The sequence below is a fragment of the Lygodium microphyllum genome, chromosome 28 (genome assembly GCF_053477565.2).
Source record: "Lygodium microphyllum isolate KBCC chromosome 28, Lygodium_microphyllum_v1.1.10, whole genome shotgun sequence".
In the NCBI taxonomy this organism is placed as follows: Eukaryota; Viridiplantae; Streptophyta; class Polypodiopsida; order Schizaeales; family Lygodiaceae; genus Lygodium; species Lygodium microphyllum.
This window is the reverse complement of record NC_141162.1, coordinates 35,027,762-35,049,036: the sequence shown is the minus strand read 5'-3', so window position 1 is coordinate 35,049,036 and position 21,275 is coordinate 35,027,762. Positions and strand designations below refer to the sequence as shown.

General features: G+C 40.2%; 1 protein-coding gene across 4 annotated transcripts; it reads right to left on the bottom strand.

The window, feature by feature from the left end:
- Positions 1-1,276: 1,276 nt before the first annotated feature.
- On the bottom strand, positions 1,277-13,726 carry LOC148011343 (uncharacterized). Of its 4 annotated transcripts, none has more exons than XR_015689291.1 (3): positions 13,189-13,726; positions 5,646-5,750; positions 5,424-5,557 (listed from the first exon to the last, which is right to left on the bottom strand). XR_015689291.1 is itself a non-coding variant. In XM_087670130.1 (3 exons), the coding sequence occupies exons 1-2, from the start codon at positions 13,618-13,620 to the stop codon at positions 5,739-5,741; spliced, it is 444 nt and encodes a 147-aa protein (XP_087526256.1). In that variant the 5' UTR covers positions 13,621-13,726; the 3' UTR covers positions 5,433-5,557; positions 5,697-5,738. The 4 variants fall into 4 exon arrangements, 3 of the variants coding, with proteins under 3 accessions (XP_087526257.1, XP_087526255.1, XP_087526256.1); XM_087670130.1 differs by having other exon boundaries at positions 5,433-5,557; positions 5,697-5,750; XM_087670131.1 differs by lacking the exons at positions 5,424-5,557; positions 5,646-5,750 and adding an exon at positions 1,277-1,707.
- Positions 13,727-21,275: the final 7,549 nt, after the last annotated feature.

The window sequence follows — 21,275 nt, the reverse complement described above, 5'->3', positions numbered from 1 at the left end:
ATTTTTTTCATTAATCCACTTCTCTCATTGGACCTCTTTTCAAGGGTATTATCAAATATTCCAAAATTATTCGATTCATTTGATAGCTTGATGAATGATTGCATTTATTTTCCTTCTTTTTGTAACTGTAGGTTATCCATATAAATTTTGGATGTGTATTTGCTTGTTTTTTATTAACCATTGTTTTCCTTCAAGCTTAATTTACATGAATTTTTATGAGAGAATTTACCTTTATGAATTCTCTGATTGAATATATGGCCAAGATAAAATGTAGTGTATACTTTTCTTTCTTATCTTTCTTCTTTACCTAGTGAATGGTTTCTTCTTGTTTATTGCCTTTGCTAATTGGTTTTACTTGTAGTTAAACCAAGAGCTTACTCAAAGAGTATGTTAGTTTGTATCCTTATACATATATAGTGACTTTTTGCAACTCATGCAATATAATGAAATCATTTCAAATATGTAAATCAAATACTTTGTTTATGGAGGTATATTGAATAGTATATGAAGTTTTCGCCAAATGTTTCATTCCAACAATACTAATGAACAACACACATTCTCTCATTCTGTCTCCCTTAAAAACATATTGGCCTTTAAGTGGAAGGTTTTTGAAAGGCCAATGTAACCGTCCACCCATCTTATTCACTAACCCTAAGTATATGTATACAAACTCATTCTTTTTTTTTGGAGTGATAAGACAATAAGGTGCTACTCACAACTCACAAGAGAGCTATTGGAGGCGCTACAAACATAGCACTCTGTGCGTGCGTGCGTGCGTGCGTGCGTGCGTGCGTGTGTGTGTGTGTGTGTGTGTGTGTGTGTGTGTGTGTGTGTGGTCTCCATTCTCCTTGCGGCTCCAATATTATTGTCTTACAAAAATCAAGGTACATATTTAACATTTAACACAAAGTGGATAGTCATCCCATTTTACACGATTTATATTGATCTCTCCCTCCCTCTTTTCATAAGCTTTATGTTAGTTACCCTAATTTTACTACATCATTGGTTATCAACCCACAAACCCAAGTTGAAATCTCATTTTGTTTGTCCTAGCTTAAGACCTCATCAACATGTGTTCAACCTACCTAGCTACACCTATTTGCTCTCTCTCTCTCTCTCTCTCTCTCTCTCTCTCTCTCTCTCTCTCTCTCTCTCTCTCTCTCTCTCTCTCTCTCTCTCTCTCTCTCTCTCTCTCTCTCTCTCTCTGCAAAAGAAACTACGATATACCAAGCAACTGAATCCTCCAAAGGGAGAAGGCTAGTGTACTAAACAAGATCCACAATTGTGCCTACATTCCCAAAATCTAAGAAATTGAAACAATATATTTATATATGGCTATGCATGAGTGGGATACTTTGCCTTGCTAAAGTCCCAATCAAAGGGACACAACAAACATTCAACCATAACTCTCCAAAGCATTCTCTAAAGGAAGACTTTGAATTTGAAATGAGTCATATTGAGCCACCCTTTCATAATGGTCAATTTTCACTAGGCCTTGCTTTTATAAAGTCCACAATAGCATTAGTTTTAGTCACCAAACTGATGATGGTCTCCAATCAAGAGGTGATAATTTGGTTTACTAAAGGATGCTCCAAATGTAGTTGACCCTCAAGTCTTCAATCTTGCAAAAGATAATCTCAATCAAGTGTGGAAAATAGCTATTGATCTTAAAACTATGTTGGGATCATGTCTAATAAATCATCATACCTGCAAGGGATCCGAAAAAGGCATCTTAGTATGTGAAAATACATCAATATATTGTGAGCTGACAAAGTCACATCTGCAATAGAAACCAAGCCTAGATGTGCCATGGAATCCTCTTGTTTTCCTTCCCAAGAGATCCATTAAGATACAACCAACTCGATATGCATGAAATACCTCCATTGGATGCTAACTAAACTTCTGAAGGATAGTCTTTCATGAGCATACCAAATGGGTCAAGAAAACAAAAGAAGGAACCGAGAGCTGAGAGTGAGTGTTAAGCATGTACCATCATACACCTAAATTCTAGCATTTTTATGCACAGCTCCCCAATCTTCAAGAAATAAATGAACAAGAGACCCAAGGCTAATAACCAGCACATTGACTTGAAATAATGTCCAGCAAAGAGCAATGATGTGTCTCAATATTCAAAACAACCCCACTATCCATGCTTTTTAGAGTACAAACATGGCTCCATAAAATCCGAGAAATACTTGCATACACAAAACCCTTTTCCATAACATGAAATGGATATGCCTAGCAATGTAGCTCAAACTACTCATGGCCAAAGGCAAAATATGCAAATAATAGGTAAGCATAGGTAGCATAATAGTCTATGCCACTTTGAGGAACACGTGGAAAGGCTGTGCCTAAGATTTCCAATAAAGAAACTTAGCTTTCAACTTTGAAAATCCATAGCAACAATTGTTTAGGCTAAACATCAAACACCTAGCAGGATAACCAAATGCTGGCAATATTGTCCCACAAAACCACTACACCACCTTGCCACCCTAAGAGTTGTATCCCTAATTCAATGCAATTGATAAGAGATGATTTAGTAGCATTCGTATAAAGACCCAAAGCTCAACCAAACAAGTCCCAAACATATAATGCCTTTTAGAGGTTTCCTCAAATTAACTTTCAATATCATAAAAGTGCTATAAGCTAATGTTCATCCAACAAAATGTTGACTCTATGAAAGGGATAAACCAACCAATTGCCTAGTCTCAACTAGATGTTACATGGTAAGAACCGCATGGGTAGCAAGGGTTAAAAACAAGAGACTCACACGGCAACCTTGTCTAACCAACCATACAACGGCTCAGTAACACTACCATTGAGTATGACACATAAAGAAGCATCACTGCCAATAATGTGTATCAATTGAGATATGTGTGGCCCAAAATCCATGATTTGCATAAACATCGTAAGAAAAGACCTTTCCACATAGTCAAAAGCCTTCTCCAAATCCAATTGGGTAAGAAGAACCTCTTGATTGGAGCCTTGCACATCTATTTGCACATTCAAGATATCATGCAAAATACTTTTGCCCTTGATAAATCCATACTAATGGGAATGCACAATGGTAGAGAGGTGCTCATGAAGTCAATTAGGCAGCACCTTCCAAAATATCTTATATATATTACCCCTCCAAGAAATTGATTGCTAATGTTTGAGCATCAAAGGGAAAGGGACTCTAGCAATCAACTTACTAAGCCCTTCTATTCAAGATATTGTAAAATTCCATTAGCCTAAATCTCGTGACACATGGTTGTCAAAGACTTCATCAAGTAAGTAGCATATGTCTTGAAAAAACTATTCGTAAGACCATTCCAACCATGTCTTTTATACCTAGACAACACATTCATAACCTTATCCTCACAAATATCCACCTCTAAAACAACATGAATGTCATGAGCATAAAATATTGAATGGGCATGGGCAATCTAATCAAAAGGTGTCCGTTTAAAACCAAGAAGATCCAAAAAACTTCGTCTATACATTTGAACAATGGGCAAGGGATCTATAAGTGCCTGACCATTAGCATTCTACACTTACCATATTCTCCCAAGTGGAGGATGCATGCAAACTACAAAAGAATTTATGGGATTGACAAGAATTATTCTACAACCCCTTTGCCAAGGCTTTCAACTTAGCTTACTGATAAGAGCACAACTCAAAGTGCTTAACAAGATCCACCAAGCGTATGGACAATGGAGCTATGAAACCATCATCCAAAGATTCAAGCAACAAGGAACGGATCAAAGCCAACAATTTCGCAACCGCATGCATATGGTATCTATAAGCAAAGTATGGCAAATCCCATATTGCCCAGCAACCCTCTTAACACATTTTGAATCAATTGTTCAAAAACGATACTTAACATGGAAAGTCGAGCAAAAACTTATCAAGCAGTTGTCACATGTAACCGTTGAAAATTGCATAGCTCAAAAAGGAGGAATTGAAATGCAAAGGTAGCTTGCCCAAAGCTGTGTGAAGGGGCTACTCTCTCTCTCTCTCTCTCTCTCTCTCTCTCTCTCTCTCTCTCTCAGACCATTGTTCTGAGTTTGGATACTGCAAAAAGACAGCAATATAGAGCCAGCCTAACATGTTGAGAATACAAATGCAGTTGGGCTATCAAGAAGTAACCCAAGAGGCAGCTTCTTTAATATTTTTAAATTTATCATAAACTACTTACTTTCTTGATTCAAAAAAAGATGGAGGCTGCCAAGGTGCTTAATGTTTATTGATATTATACAAAAGCTCTCAGGAAATGAACTCTGAATAAGCAGTCTCCATTTAAAGTTCCCAACTTTGAGTTCTCATATTGACTGCACAAGTCTAGTTGGCTTATGTAGGCAATTTTGAACCATCTTGGTCACAACCTTGATTTTGAGAAAACTTTTGCTAGAAAGGGCATGCACATGCTGCAGTTCCAGCATATAAAGCTCAGGTAGCACAGCACAAATAAGTCAATAAAATTCTAAGCAGCCTGCCTGCTGACTAAACATAGAGAGAAACAATACCTCTGGAGTATTTTACTTGGTAACATAAGCATGTGCACAGCAGATATCTCATTAATGGGCTAACAAACGAAATGCCAGCACTGCTACTACCGAGTTTCAAACTGCTGTCATCACCCATTGTAGTCTATAGCCTCAATGCAAAAGGCTATATAGTAATGTTATGATGCTTTCTGTTTTCAAAGGTCAAAATGGGACGTGCAGGCTGACCCACTGTGGTGACATGGCACTCAATCTTTGCCTAGAGCCCTTTTAACACTACTAGACCTCTGGGTTACAGGATCTCATAAATACAGTCAAACTTCCAAGAACATACAAGGAGTAACAAGTAAGGCTATCCAGCAGCATGTCAGTACGCTTTGTGTCTCCGCGTACATGACCTAGAAGAATCACTTAACAACCTGCCTACTTCAAATAAGACATGGACACACAAATAGCCAAGCCTGTTTTATCTAATAGAGATATGAAATTAATAGGGCAGATCCTTATACATTGTACAAGATGATAGCTTTCTAAAGGAAACCCCCCCAAGAACGGAGAAAAGGGAATAGAGCTACTAGAAGCCTTAAAAACAAGGGCACTTCCCTTTTTCGCGGTCGTTTTGCCAACCTTGTTCTTTGGTTTCCTTTGACAATTTTTCTCATGCTTGATGTGTTCGTTTCTGATAAATCCCACCCACCAAGTTTCAAACCAGAATCCTCGTTTGTTTCATTGCCTGTCACAAGTTTCTCCCATCCTTCAGTGTCAGACCCTGTTTCACCCATCAGAGAATCACCAAATCCCTCCAGAGATTGACCAAAACCTCTCCACATCGGCATTCCAAACTCTTCCATATCAAATGATGAAATTGGTGTGGCCTTTCCTTTTGCAGATCTACGCCTTTTTTGCTTTGGTTTGGACGAGCGCCTCCACAAATTAGATAAGACAGGACCCACAAATTTTTGGGTCAAGGGGAAGACAGCAAACGCTAACATAAGAAACATGGGGCCCCCCAACAACAATGGCAAAAAAATGACTGTTGCTGGCAACATCCATCGAAGCACTGAAAGTGCCTATTCCAGAAAACAGGAAAGTTAGTATCTCCTGTAGTAAATCATGAAGCGATCCACCCTTGCTTAACAAACCCTGAATTTGACATACCATTAACTGCAGCAAGCCCAACATGCTGAATGAGATGAAAGTAAAACCTGCCTGGCTGTTTTTCAGCTGCTCAAGTTCTTTGAGTAGGCAATCTCAAGTAACAATCTACATGGGATTACAAATTACCATGATTGCTTCAGGCAGATTTCTATTTATGAGCAGATTTCCAGTAAATCAAAGCATAACAACCAGATAATATTGTTTCAGATTGCTAGAACCAATACAAAGCATAGCACAGACCCACTTATAGTTCATCAGAGATTGGTGTCTTATCCTAGTACTGTTTTTACAGATTTACAGGATGTAGACATACATTTGTTCAAGAGAGATGATGGTTGATTAACTAAACATGACTACTCAACTTTTGCTTTGGCTCAATGGAGAGAATGCAAAGCCCAATCTTGGAATGGCCACTCAGCATGGGCAGCATGCTGAGTGGGCCTCATAACGCTGAAAACCAGCAAGAAGAGGACTTTGATGCTCAGTTTAAGAAACACTTGATGGCAGCAGTTGGAATGTTGTCTCACTTACTAAAGATCCTCAGTTTGCTGAATGTATGCATTCAACTGAGAAGGCCAGCAAGGGCAAAAAGAAAAAATCATCTTCTAGGCTTTCGAGAAGCAGAAGTCATCGAAGGTCGAGGTAGCTTAGCCCCAAAATATACCAAATGCTACCAATGACCAAATGTATATATTAGCATTTGGGCAAGGGCAGCAGATGCATTGCAATCGTCCAATGTCTTTTGAACAGCAAGAAATGTACCCTAATGTTGGGCATCCGGTGTACTTTGGTAGCGATTCAGTATTCCATGCAATGGTTGGTCATGGCACAAAATATTTTGGTATGCATGTTCCAGATACCATGCAGCAAGGTATACATGGAATGCATGGTCAAGTGTAACCAAGAATGGCTAGTGGAATGCCTAATCCCATGTACAGCCATATTGGTATGATACCTGGTGCTCAAATGGGCATGTTTGGTAATACATCTATTGGGAACAAAGGCCCTCATGCCTTTAAATGTGCTCGGGTGTGAACACACCTTAGCACTTGTACTTTCATATATATATATATATATATATATCTCTCTCAAAACCTAAAGTGGTACACTTGTCATTGTACCCACAAATCGTGCACACTCTCTACTTTGCTCTCTCTCACTCTGTCTCGCTGCTGCTAACGACCACTGACTGTCTCGATCTTCGCGCTCTCCATCACTACAAACTGGTATCAAAGGTTCCGCTAAGGTGTTCACGCTCCTTCGGGTTCGTGCGAGACATCTCTAGTGCTTCACTCGCGCAAAATCATCGGGTCGCCATTGATTTCAGGCACGAGTGTGTTGCACTGTCAATCGACACTCCATAAACCCCAAATTTGCACAAACGACAAGTCGTTTTTGACATGGCAGGCAGGCAACAGCAAGCCTGAACCGGGCAACAGCAGGCAACAATTTTCTAGGCAAGCGACAAGTCACAACAACAAGCAACTGGCTGGCGATAGCAGGCGACAATTTTCTAGGCAAGCGACAAGTCACAACAACAAGAAACTGGCTGGTGACAGCTTCCATGGCATCAAGCGGCAATTTTCTGCAAGCCGACAGGTCGCGACAGCAGGCGGCTGGTCAACAGGAGCAGATTCATCTTTTTTTCAAGCATTTTTTCGTCATTTTTTTGTCAAATACTTGCAATTTTTCCTCTTCCACTACTGAGTGTTCACGCGCATAAGCACAAAGGTCAAATTTGTGCAATCTTGGCCCAAAAATTTGGGGCTTTTCCAGATTGAGTGTTGTTCATGCAAAATTAAGGCATCTGCGTCAGAGCCAAGCAGGGGACACGTCAGCAGCACGCAGTACAGTGCCACGTCAACACCTGCAGTCAGACAGTGCAAGCTGCAATCAGACTGTTTTATCATTATTTTATTCAGTCAGCTGCATTTACTGCAGCCGACCTGGTGTAGGCATTCTTTATTTTCTGGCTATAAATAGCCAGTTGGTGGCACATTCAATCATTCATTCAAATTCTGGTCTTGAGATCTGTTGGCTGAGACAGACTGTGCTCGGGCTGACGGAGATCAAGGTCATCAAGTCGGAGACACACACATATATTTCCTCTGCTCCCGTGTATATTTCTGCACTCTTATACAGCATACTACACTGCAGATTTTCTGCATTTACAGTATCCTTCTCTCTCTCTCTCTCTGTTCACTCTCTCTCAGTCTTTGTCCTACGCTTCCGCATTGCTGCACTCTGACAGGTGCCCACACTTCAAAGGTGCTTTATGTGCTAGACTTGGGTTGTCATTTGATGTCAATACACAAGATTTGTACTCTCGGCCTCTTGGTTGAGTTTGATGAGGATTCCTTTCGGATTCTTGATTGTGGATTGAGACAAGTGCTTACTTGCAGTTACGAAGAGAATGGAGTCTACAAACTAAGGTCTCCTTCTGCCTTGACTTCTCTTCTTCTTATCTCTCAAACATAGTCCGAGCTTTGGCATGCTCGATTAGGCCACCTAAATTATGATTACCTTTGAAGGGCGTCTAATGGACTTGTTCGAGGAATGCCGGACATTGTGGTGAGCCAACAGCCGTGTATATCTTGCATTCGTGGAAAACAACATCATGATGCCATTCCTAGCAACGCTTCAAGGTGGTCTTCAATACCCTTAAAGCCTATTTCTTCAGATCTTTGTGAACCTATTAGGACGAAGCCCCTTAAGGGGAGCTTGTATTTCATATTGATTGTGGACAATTTTAACAGGATAACATGGGATTATTGTTTGCAACTAAAGTCGGAGGCTTTCTCCCACTTCAAGGATTGGTTACTCTTCGAGGAGAACTGAGCATACCAAAAACTGAAGACATTACGATCGAATAAGGGAGGAGAATTTGTTTCTAATGAGCTTGCTAGGTTTTTGCAGATTGTGGTATCCACCAAGAGTTTGCAAACACAAACACACCTCCAAAAAATGGCATATTGGAGTAGGAGAACTGAAGTGTGATTAAGATGGCTTGCACCATGATGAAGCATAGACAAGACACTCCAGTGTCTTTGGGCCAAGGTTGTGGCTACTATAGTTCACATCCTTAATCAATCCCCCACTTCAGCACTTGTTGGTATGACACCTTATGAGGCGTATTTTGGGTCTAAGCCTAATGTTTCTTATTTCACAGTTCTTGGGTGTGACACCTATATCCACATCCCAAAGACACGGTGCGGTAAATTTGAAGTGGCTTCCCGAAGACAAGTATTTGTGGGCTACAACTCACAGTCCCAGGGTTACCAATTGTATGATCTCGTTAAGCGGAATGTCTATACAAGTCAAGATGTCCGAATCATGGAGGTTCCAGCCTCAGAGGAGGGTGAGAAGCACCCTGTGCTTGGAGATTCAGAAGATGGTTGGGCACCAACGATTGTATCTTTGGAGCCAGCACTTCTTTCATGGAGGCGCTCCATCTTCGGATAAAGATACTTCTTCTCCACCGCCTTTCCCGATTGAGCCATCACTGATGGATGTTCCAAAGACTTTAGCAGATGGAACATGACTAGGAGAGATCCAACCTCCTAATAGACTCCATGATTCGAGGATTGAGGAAGTCCCTAAGGAGCAACAGCCATAGGTGGACCACGGCAGTCTCAAAGGATCCAGGCCCATACTACGAAGCTTGTTTGTACTAACTATTATTTGATGACCTATGCCATACAGGATAGGGAGCCCACCTCCGTGAAAGAGGCTTTGCAGTCAGCATTGGAAAAAGGCTATGGAGCAAGTGTTGGATAATATTGAGTAGATATTTTTGCCAAGTGGTAGCCTTCTAATCCCACTTTCCAACAATTTTCAGCCATTAAATTAAATTTTAGAATTAATTTGAAAATTAATATTAATCCTTCTGACCTTGCCCAAAATTAAATGTGCCCATCCATAATTAAATTGGCTAGGCCATTTGCAACTTGGAGTGTTTCCCAACCTCAATTGATCCTTAGATTAGCATTAATTAATTAATTAATGACTAGTCTCTAGTGTCACCACTAACACTTAATGATCAAATGACTATCCTAGGGTCAAAATGACACCAACTAACAACCAAAGCCCAACTAGCATAACTTATCACAACTTTTGCCTTTTACATTCACTAATTCCTCAGGATCCTTGGTCATTAGCCATGAAATAATTGTCATCACATGTGCTTTACAACCTTGCACATTTGATTATTAAATTAATCAAATGTTACTAGCAAAATTAAAATGTCTCAAAAATTTCATGGATCCTAAGTCCCCTCACAACCATGTTGTGAGAGTGCAATGGAAGAAGAACACGAACACAGAGGAGGAGAGAGAGACAGCAGAAAATGAAGGAAGAAAATCTGCACTGACTGTAATGAATGCTGAATACAAAACCGTGGACTGATCAGTCCCTGCACGCAGCCCGAAGCGTCAGTGAGGGCACCAGATCAAGCTGATGATGATGGCAGCACCGAAGACGGAGGAAGATGACGGAGTCGGAGTGTGCACCTGCCAAAGAAGGAGGGAAGATGATAATACAACTAACTGCCAAGTGGGAAATGGCTATAAATAGCCAAAAAACCCAAAAACTGGCCGACCTGAAATTTGAGGCCATAAATATGTCCGACCAGCATTTAATGCTGATCCAACCAGCATTTAATGCTGGTAAAAATCCCAGGAATGCTCAGAAAAATCCCGTAAAGGGTGGACAACGTCTGGCAGGTGAGGCAAGCTGAAGAATGCAAAAACTGCCCCGGGAAATGCATATAAAATCCCGACTGGAGGAGAAAATGCACTGAAATGCAATAAACTGAGTGCTCTAGAATGAGCTACCTCCTCCGTCAAAACAAGTGATAGACAAGTCAGAGCTCCTAAAGTCCTCATCTGACTCAGACTGAGGCTCACAGGCAGGAGATGACAAGGCATGACAAACATGACTGCTAACACATGTCACATTATCCCTGAACAAGCTCCCAAAGAGAGAGTTTCCCTTTGTTTAACAAGCGATTTTACAACCCATTATGCCTGCATTCTATGAATTTGAGCATCAGCTCTACTATATTATGCTCAACTATTTGACCAATTCCATAGCATGTCCACTCACTCTTTAGGGCTCTTGTTACCACTTCTTATAAGGCGCAACAAGGGAAAGGCAAGAGACAAATCAAAATGAAAACCAATCAAGTGAATCACAAGGGAATACTCAGTCTACTCTCAAACCGGGTGGCTAATGTGCCTAAGAAAAATAGATACTAGCAACATTGTCAAAAGTCTGGCCATATTGACAATGAGTGTCAATCAAAGCCTAAAAGTACAACCCAGACCCAAGAATTGAACCCCCACCCCTCAGTTGGATAACCCCCAATAGGGGAGGCAAGATGGTACCAATAAAATCAAGGACCATGGAGAACTCAGACCCACACTACCACCAATCAACTATCACAACCAATTTCATTCTCAACTCCAACAGGTATGTATGACTCGTCTACTAGACTACACACCTACCTCATCTCTTTAGAGACATCAAAGGATGAGATTTTAGCCCATATTTGCAAGTAACCTCCTAACAAGAAGACCATAGAGGCCCTTAACTAAGCACTTCTTCATTGTTTGGATTGTGGATAATTGAACCACATATCACATGATTCCTATTCAAGACATTTTTGTCTCCCAAGCCCCTATAGCTGGAATGTCTGATGTGGGAATAACTCCTTGGACAAGATCCATGATCTAGGCCACGTCAAGTTTGATATTGAGAAGGGCTAGGGTCTCCCTTCATTGGACAACATGTACTATGTTCCCAAGCTTGGGATAAAGCTCTTATCCATTCAGCAACTTTGCCAATTGGGGCAAGCAAACTTATTCATTGTGGCCAAAAGTCAAGATCATAAACTCTCAGATTGGTTTAGTAATTGTTCGCAATGAGGCACAACCTAGTGGCCTCTACATGATAACTCATTTTCTCTCCCTGCCAACTGTAAAGGGCTATGAGTTTTGTCACTTCTAGGCTTTAGCCACCACACATGAGCCTATGAATGATGAGCGTCTAGGCAAGACAAATGCACACAAAAGAACAATGCTAGAGCTCCTCCATCTCCACCACACTCTAACAGAGCTCAAAACCAGGAGATGACAGCATGATACACAGAATACCAAATAGAATGAACAAGAGGGATGAAGGAGTGTGCACAACTAACTCTATCCACAAAGGATTTCGAAGCATTTGTCCTACTTTTCAAAAATAAAGCCATTTATTTTTGGTAATCAGCAATAACTACTTTTTGGAGCTGTTTTAAGAGAATAAAACAGGGATTAATGAAGTGTTATTTTAGAATTGTGCTTAACAACTAGTTCTTTGTACCAAGTTTGAACAACTATAGTAATCTTAAAGAAGTACATGAAGAGCACCAAGCTTTGAGTCCAATTTGTGTTTCATGTCTCTGAGTAGTAGCATTCTAGCTCCTCCCTAGGTTAAGCATGTTAATTGTTTTATTGCTAATTTCATGATTAAGGTCAGGTCAAGTGCCTTTTAGGATTCCTACATTTCAGGTTCCTAAAGACCAAGGCCCAATTTCATAAAGTGGAAATTTACTTCAACTTCTCCACTAAGTGATTTTGAATGAGGTTATCAAAGGAGGCCCCATCCACCAAGAATTTGGCTAGCTCACCAGCCACAATGCTCCATGAAGGACCAAGTTGTGCTAACCCAAATTTAAAGAATTAGTGCTGCTCCTAGAGATAATAGGATCCATGAGTGGAGCCTCTCGAGTGTCTTTGCACCCTATCCATTTGAATCACTTCTCCTTCTCTACATCATAGCTGCAGGAAACACCATTTCTTGGCCAAAGAAATATCATTTTCATTTCTATCCACGTATAGGTACACAAGAAATGGTTCAAGACCCTCATGACCCCAAAAGAGATGTTTTTATACATATGGTCCATGTGTTCTTCTCTGACAGCCACTTGACTCCCTTTTCCCAAAAGCCCCAAAAAAGCCCAAAGCCATGAGTCAAGTTGAAAGTTTCAAGTTCACTTAATTGAATGATGAATGATTTAAGTTTTAATTGTACTTGAGAGACTACATGTGAGTTGGCACTAGGAAATAAAGCTCCTTTTGAGTGCCAAAAGGACATGAATGAGAAAGGCATCACCACGATGTGGACCAAAAAATGAAGTTTACCTCCATTAGATCCTTTTCCCCACTACTCTACTGCAGAAGTGCATACAACACTCTAGGAATGTATCTCCTAGTGCTCATTTCCATTAACTATGTTGTTGGTTAGGATAAAGGAGGACCTTATAAAATTCTAAATATCCTTCTTATATTGGAGACTACAACAGACAGGCAATGAAAAGTAGAAAGGTGTCGCATGCACTGCTCAAGAAAAACGTTTTTGGTGGAGGACACAAAAACCTTTAGCTCAACATTTTGGAGGGGTTCTTGAATCAAATTGCTTGTTTCTCATGAAGGCAGGTCTCATGAAAGCAGGCCCAATGTGTGTGTGTGTGTGTGTGTGAGAGAGAGAGAGAGAGAGAGCTTACGCGTTCCAAATCAAAGAATGGGTTATCATCATCGTCATCTATGTCCTCGTCATAATCGTCATCATCAGAGCCAGACCTCCACCAGCGCCAATCGCCTGAAGCTCTCTCTGTATCCGAAGGAGTACCACGTTCTTCCAGCTCAGGGCCCCAAGGAGGGGTCCGCCTCTTTCTGCGGCCTCTACGGATGCCCTCCACATTCGCATCCCACACGCTGACAGCTCCCCGCTCGTCGTCTGGCTGCTCCACAGGCCGTCTGTAGAGCCTCTCTCCGCCATTACGTGCTTTCGCGTACCAGATCCTCCCACTGGCCGGGTAATAAGAAACCCTAACCGTAAACAGCACAGGCCTCCCGTGTATTTGGCATTTGAATTCCACGCAGGGCGCAGGCGAGTTTGCTCGATAAGGAAGCGCTGTCGACTGGTAGGCAGTCATCTTCTACCGGCGGCTCAACGTTGCGAGGGACCGACTCCCCACATGCATTTTCATAGGCACTTCAGCTGCTCTCGATAAAAATCTTTGATTCCCTTTTGCTCTGCCTAGCGCTAAGGCTGGCAGACTTTCCCTTTTGTCGAGAATATATAAATATTAAGTTGTCATATTTTTCCCCTTTTTTTTAATTAATACGAGCAAGATATATTTAATAAAAGTGAAAAGTATTTACATCAGCCCAACTTCCTTTTTTTAAAAAATAATGCGGTGGTAAATTTTTAATAATCAATAAAAGTGAAAAGTCTATGTATCAACCTAGGCTCTGCAACTCTTGTTGCTGTATCTTTTACTTTACTTTCTTTACATCATCCCAGCTTCGAAAGGGAGGGGGATGTTTCATAGATTAACCATGCACCCTCATAGCCTAGTAAACAGTCCTCAACATGCTATCTTTCTTACCCCGCCCCATCTAAACTTTTACCGTTCCTTGCTTAAATCTATCACAATCCAATGAAAATAACCTTTTGTACCCTTTGAATTTTCTTCCATTTCTAAATTTCCAAATGAAGCAAATGCCCATTGCATGAAGAACATTCCATATGGCAAGTGAAACATCATTTAACCTCCCTTGGGCACCAAAGAGGGTAAGTTGAGAAGATACATCACCATGAAAACCAGCAACCTCGACCCAGTTGGAAATTTTTATTCACAGTTGTCGCACCTCGCTGTAATCCCACAACAAATGGTGAATGGTCTCCTCCTTGTTGCACAATGGACAAAATGGGGAGATACCCCTAGCACTCACAAGCCTCTCATGGATAAGGCACTTGTTCATCAATGCTCTCCACAAAAACAAGTTGATTCTTCTTGAAGGGGTGCACCTCCGAACTCTCTTTTTCCAAGTTCTCAACTTCACTTTAGGGAAGTATCTCTTCTAATGCTCTACCACTTTGAAAGTGTGTCTTTCCTCACAGCACCTAAAATCCTTCCTCTTTGAGGCATCCCATTGCCTCTTACCTTTCTTTGAATGAACATATTTGGAGGGATGATATGCCTAGCCAATGTAAGCTATAGGCCACTCCACTTTTTTATTTTCCATTATTTTCTTGAGCCATTCAATCTCCATATCAGACAATCTCCACTTATTCTCCATTTCCTTGAATGTGGGAAACCCACGTTGGGAGATATCCACAAGTCCCCCCACCTTCTTATTCCCTTGTTGTAAAGACTCCAAGAAATTTTCAACCTCCTAAGGATGGGAGAGAAACCATCTTCAAATGCTCCATATCGTATGTCCAGATAAGTTGTCATAGTGAGCTATCTCCTTTGCCATCATTGCTTAAGGGCTGTAGGATGCCCTTCATGAACTTTCTCCAAACCTCCACTAACTTCCAAATTGATTCAAAATTTGAATTTATAATCTTCAAATTGTGTGCCATAAGGGGGTCCACCCACCACTGGATCCCATTCCATCTACCTCCTGGCAATCAAGCACTTTACAACCAGTGCTTCACAAAATAGTCCATGGCTAATCTTCTTGGAGTATTTTGCCCAAGCTTAAAAGTGATTGGCATGCCTTCTCCTACAGGGAAGGGATGCCCAATCCTCCCATTGGTCTTGCTCGCAATGACAAGCTCCCATGGTATTGCATGCCATGCATGGTTGTGTCACATGTCTACTCCCATGGGAAGGACCAAATATCTTCTCAACTTCCTTCTATACAAAGGAGTTGACAGCTACAATACTTGCCACAAATACAATTGCAAACACCAACATAGAGTCTATAATCATTATTTTACCATAGTGATGCAACCGTGTTAATCCCAATTCTTCACTTTGCTTCTCAACTTTTCCAAGAACCAATGTTTGGTGTTGATTGTCATGCCCAACAAATAGCCTAGGACCATTGTCAATGACTTTAAAACCATAGCTATTGGCCCATTGAGGGGTCTCCTTGTGTCCCAAAAATAGGAGCACTTAAGTAAACTTACTTTGGAGCTTGATGTATAGAGAATGCTTGAAAAACTCCCACCAACACCTCAAGAAGATTCTCTTTTTTTACAATTAGCAAGTTCATGTTGTCATCAACAAAAAACTAGGAGCCAAAATAGTTACCATCCTAAAGTAATAGGGTACAGAGGGAATAACTTTGAATAAGCCAATCAATTCTTCTTAGAACTGAATTTGAGACTAAGGCAAACAACAGAGGTGCAATTGGACAACCTTGCCGCACTAGCCTAAGGGAAAAAGTTTTGGAGAGTACCACATTGATATATATATGCAAATTGAAGCATTCTCAAAAGCCATTTAAGCAAACCGAGCGCCAAATCCCATAAGTTGCAGGATATTGAGATAAAATTCCACCTTATTCTGTCGTAAGATTTGTCTAGGTCAATGCTAACCATTAGAAATTTTTGCATGCTACATGGGGTCCAATTAATAGCACAAGTCAAATTTGACATTGTGTCTTGTATTCTCCTTTGGAACAAAACCCATATTGTCAAGGGTGCACCCACTTAGCTAGGACTACCTTGATCCTTGGTGCCAATAGCTTGGCTAAGACTTTGTAGGAGATGGAGAGAACATTTAATGGTCTCCATTGACCAACCTCAACCATGTTGTACCCTTAGGTATGAGCTTCATCATGCGATGATTGATCTCATGGGGGATTACTATAGTTCTAAAATAACATTTGATAAAATTAATGAAATCCACATGATCCTTCGTGCCATGCAATGCAAATGACACCTCATCTATAGGAAAAGGTCGAATGTTTGATTGGCCACTACTTTTGGAATTCCAATAAGTTGCCCTTTGAATGGTTTTGTCGTTTTGTCTTCATATCAAAAGGAGGAATAAACTCAACACCAACTACATATTATAAATGCTTGTGAAAGACATTTGTAATTTCTTCATTGTGGCTCACTATGCACCCTTGGTCATTTTCAATGTAGGCTATTGATTCTCCCTATGCTTTTTTCTTCAAGGCTTTGCAGTAGAATGGAGTTGACACATCACCCTCTAGATCCCAATTAACATTCATTTGCAATTTTTTCATTGCAACTCACTATGCACCCTTGGTCATCTTCAATGCAAGTTATTGATTCTCCCTATGTTTTTTTCTTTAGGGCTTTGAAGTAGAATGGAGTTGGCACATCGCCCTCATGATCCCAATTGATATTTTGTTGAATTTGTGCTACTTTGATTTTGTACATCTCTTGCTCCTTTAGGAAGGCTTCACGATCCTACATCAACCAAGCCAATATAGGATCATTGGGACAAAGAAACAATACAGAGAAGTGGCCACATATCTTAGAGACTACATCTTGATTCTCTCTACTTTTGCAAGCTTGGCCTCTACCATGTAGCTTAGCCATGTCAATTATAGCTTGATTGCACTTTAGCCAGATTGTCATACGGTCTACTTGCTCATTTTTAACAGTTATCCACACTTGCTTGGCCTTAGCTAAGAATACAATATCATCTTAAATAAAGTATTGATAGTAGCATAGTAATGAAGATCAACAAGTGGGATGCATACGGCCAATTACTTAAGTAAAAGTTTTCTCTTTTTTTTAAGGGCTCCCCCTACTCAGGAGCCAATGTCTACTTTAATTTATGACAATACTATCACCACTACCTTCCTTGACCTTCTTTTTACCATTCTTCCCAATGATCATATCAATTTTGGAAGGCATACCCTTATTATCTAGAGCATGCTTAGCTTCCTCCTAGGGTTGGAGACCCTTCCAAGCCTGTGAAGTGCCCACACTACTTGCAAAGATAATAAGCATCCAAAATGTGTGAATCTTGACATGCTAAATAATATTCCAACCATTAGAATCCTTGAGCTCCATGTACTCTACGAGAGATTGTTTACAGGACTAGAGGTTACATGCTTTGCAATTTTTTTAAAGTGCTCTAACAACCGAAGTGGAGGTAGGCACATATAAAACCTTGCTTAGTGCATGCACCAATACCAAGACCTCATTGTCCAACCTAATTGGTAGCTCTTAGAAAGGCAACCTACACAAGGCATTCGTGTATACGTACATTCTCTTATGTGAAGGAAGGGCTCCAAGGTAGTGAGAAGACCAACTTTCTATTATAGCCTAATGTGCACCCAAGGATCCAATCACACTTTACTTGTGTGAGCTAAGTAATGTAATATCCCCATTACTCAACTCAACTTAACAAAATCTGCACGCACATTGTTTATTAAGGGGTGAACTAAGTAATGGGGACATTACATATGTACCCACCTTGATACCCAAATAATCAAAGATGTTGCATATTTTATTGTGCATCAGTACGTTCAAGAGTAATAACGATTGGGTATATTGAAAACCTTATGTTTATTGATTTTTTTCGTGATATTAGTAGGGCTTGTTGATAGAAAATCATGAAGATTGAATTTTGTTATTTTAAAACATTCTTAAAAACATAAAATGAAGCCGTAGGATTGTAGAGCTTGTCATTGTGATCGCAATGGTTCAAATGCATCCAAATGTTGCATTTTGAATCAAAAGTTATGGCCGTTTTAAGTTTTGTCTTATGTGTAGGAATTTTAATGGGTAAGTTGTGTGAAGTACAAAAGGGATGTGCTTTTGCATTTTTGGAGTCCTAAAGTCGTAAAAACATGGATTCAATTTTAAGTAAAATCTCCCCAAAATACTCAAATGAGGTAGCTTTTGTATTGATTATCGTGATGTAAGTTGCAAATACTAAAATCAAAATCCTCCCCGCTCCCCCCCCCCCCCCCCCCCCCCCCCCCAACTAGTATATAAAGGGAAGGAGGGTTACCACATAAACACGTAGCTCTCTTGGAGGAGACACCACTCTATGGATGAGAATGAAGATAGAGGGAAGATCTCTCTCTTAGCTTTCTCCATCTCTTCAACAATAGCATGGGAGCTCTACCAAAATCCATCAGGCTAGTTCTTGTTATTGTCGTTTTATACTACAAATATAGTTCTAATAAGCTTGACTTGGGAAGATTTCTTGAGTACTACTTATGAATTGGTACATAACCCTCATTAATAATAACAATTTTCCTTATTACTGAAACATGGCTAGCGCTAGATTAAAATGCATGTATTTAGTGTTGCGATTTAATTTTTCGAAGAATGCATGTGTACCAATGTGACACCTTTACATAATTTATTTTTTCAACACAAAATAACTTTTTTTTGAAGCAAATATTTTTGCTCATTGCATTATTTTAATAGAATGTGCATGCACATTATTTATTAAGGTGAATTGAGTAATGAGGACATTACAAGTAAGGCCATATATAAGCCCTTGCCATAAAATGGAACCAGAGGAGCTTTGCTTGTCTTTGGAACGTAGCAATAGACCATCTTTCAAAATCAAGTTCACTAAGCGTTTTGCCCAAAAAAAGAAGTATATGCCAGATTGATGATCAACATACCACTATTTAATATGATCCAAAGAGACATTGATCAAAGCCTGGAAGCTTTTTTTTTTACTAGCCACAACTACTTTAGCCCTTCGCCACTCATTGTATGTATGTTGCTCCTTCCTAACCTCCTTCTCTACACCTCCTAGGGCCACCCTTAGCAACAACTAAGGCATAGTCTAGCTCCATTGAGGAGTCATTAGTAATTGATCTCTTGCCTTAAGCCTTAGTTTCACCATCACTCACCTTCCTCTTTGCTGGGTGCATGCATGCAAAGGAAGAGGGGCCCATGTGTTAAGTCCCCACTCACTTCTTTAGTTAGTTTGAATGAGGGATAAATGTGCCACCCTTTCTAACAATGGTCCCTCCTCTCATCCACTATTCTTCATGATAATGATTTTTCTTCAAGAATACCTAGATCTTTCATTATTACATTTTTTAAAATTTTAAAATGAGACAATAATATCTGGTGGGCTTGCTTTTTCATACTTGTTACCTTTCTTGATTCTTGAGTGAGGTTGGTCACACATCAATACCCAAACAATCAAGTGCATTTGTTACAACCAATCAAGCTGCATGAACGATATGGGGGAAGGCATATCCCCCTTACACACATTGAGGGCAGAGACATGGGCGATAATAAATGTGTCCCCTACCCTATTTTGTATTTTTGTAGGCAAGGGAGATCCCGTGCCCAAGTCCATCCATCATTTACTATCATTGCAATAGTGAAGCCATAACAAAAAATCTATTTTAGTCTAGTCCATTTGGGCCTACCATTTTGTCGGATTCCGCACTATGTGTAAAGGGCTTGCTAATGCCCTCATGTTGCACCCCCGCCCACCTACCCGTCTCTCTCTCTTTCACACACACACACACACAAACACACGCGTGCGCATGCACACAATCATAAGGACCTGGTGCGCAGATTGGTCGCAGATAGCTCACGTGGTGAATCCCGGAAGGTCCCCAAGAACAAAGAACTCTACCTTTTTGCACAAAAAACCATGTAAAAGCATGCACGACAAGAGACAAGAGACAAATTGGGTTCAATCTCCCCCATGCCTTGTGTGAGCGCTTCACAAAGCATGTATTTAATGTATATTTCAATCTTCATGCTCAATAATAGCCCAATTACAAAAATATGACAAGCTTTTAGCTTTTGAGTTTGCTTTCTACAAAAATAGGAAAATAAAGCTAATGGACGGTGCCCATAGAGTCTGGCACACCCAATCTCAATGTCCAAATAGAAATAACATATCCGGGCGCATAAGCGCATACAAAATAATAATCAATAATCGATGTCTCAATAGACATAACAAAATATAGACGTGGCGCCTATCAAAATATAATCCAAAGGTCGAAAACCCGCTAGACTCCAATGCTTTCCTCCGCCACTGCTGCTATCTCTACACATCAACTGAAGCATTCACAATCGTTAGTAAAATAATACAATTAAACCGACAAAAGTGAATACCTAGCAGTCTTCAGCTACATAAATAAATCAACTAGTTAGAAATAAATCCTAACCTTAATTTATTACGAGTGCGCACTCTAAACTCATAAACGTTTATTAATTTAATATGCATTTTGCGGAATCACCCGCTATGGAATCACCCATGTACACACTAAATTAATGAAACGCCCAAAAAGGACAGGCGTCCCCATCAACTTCTCGCACAAAGAATCCTCTTTGTGTATGAGCCCCGGTCATCTAAGTTTACGGAATCCACCGTGGAATATGCCTCCTGGCATCATACCCTCGGGGTGGGATAGCAATTGACCTCAATTGCTATTAGCTCAATGTGGAGCTAAGAGAGTGGGGAAAGCATTTAAGTCTCTAGCGTGCATCCATTGTGCTTCCTCTACAGGATGGTTCTTAAATTTTACTAGATATCTAGAATACCTTCGGCCAGTTCTAGTGGTCATGTAGTCAGTGTCTATGATGGCTTCTGGTTCAAGTATTTCAGTCTCTTCTTCTAGTAAAGGTGGGTTTTCATAGACAGGGTGGATAGGTAATTGGCCTCTAAATGGTCTTAATAAACTAATATGAAATGTATTATGAATTTTTCAATGAGATGGCAATTCTAACTTGAATGCATTGTCATTAATCTTATGAATGATTCTAAATGGTCCATAGAATCTAGGAGCTAATTTGACAACTGAATGTCTATCTACACTTTGCAGTCTACGCTTTTCTATTCTAAGCCAAACATAATCATCAACTTTGAAATTCATG

What these genes read in the sequence shown, in the direction of transcription:
- LOC148011343 (XM_087670129.1), bottom strand. Translation starts at nt 13,620, where the DNA reads ATGACTGCCTACCAGTCGACAGCGCTTCCTTATCGAGCAAACTCGCCT. An exon ending in CATTCTTTGATTTGGAACGC is followed by an intron (nt 5,558 to 13,188) that starts GTAAGCTCTCTC and finishes TTTCTGGAATAG; the next exon opens with GCACTTTCAGTGCTTCGATG.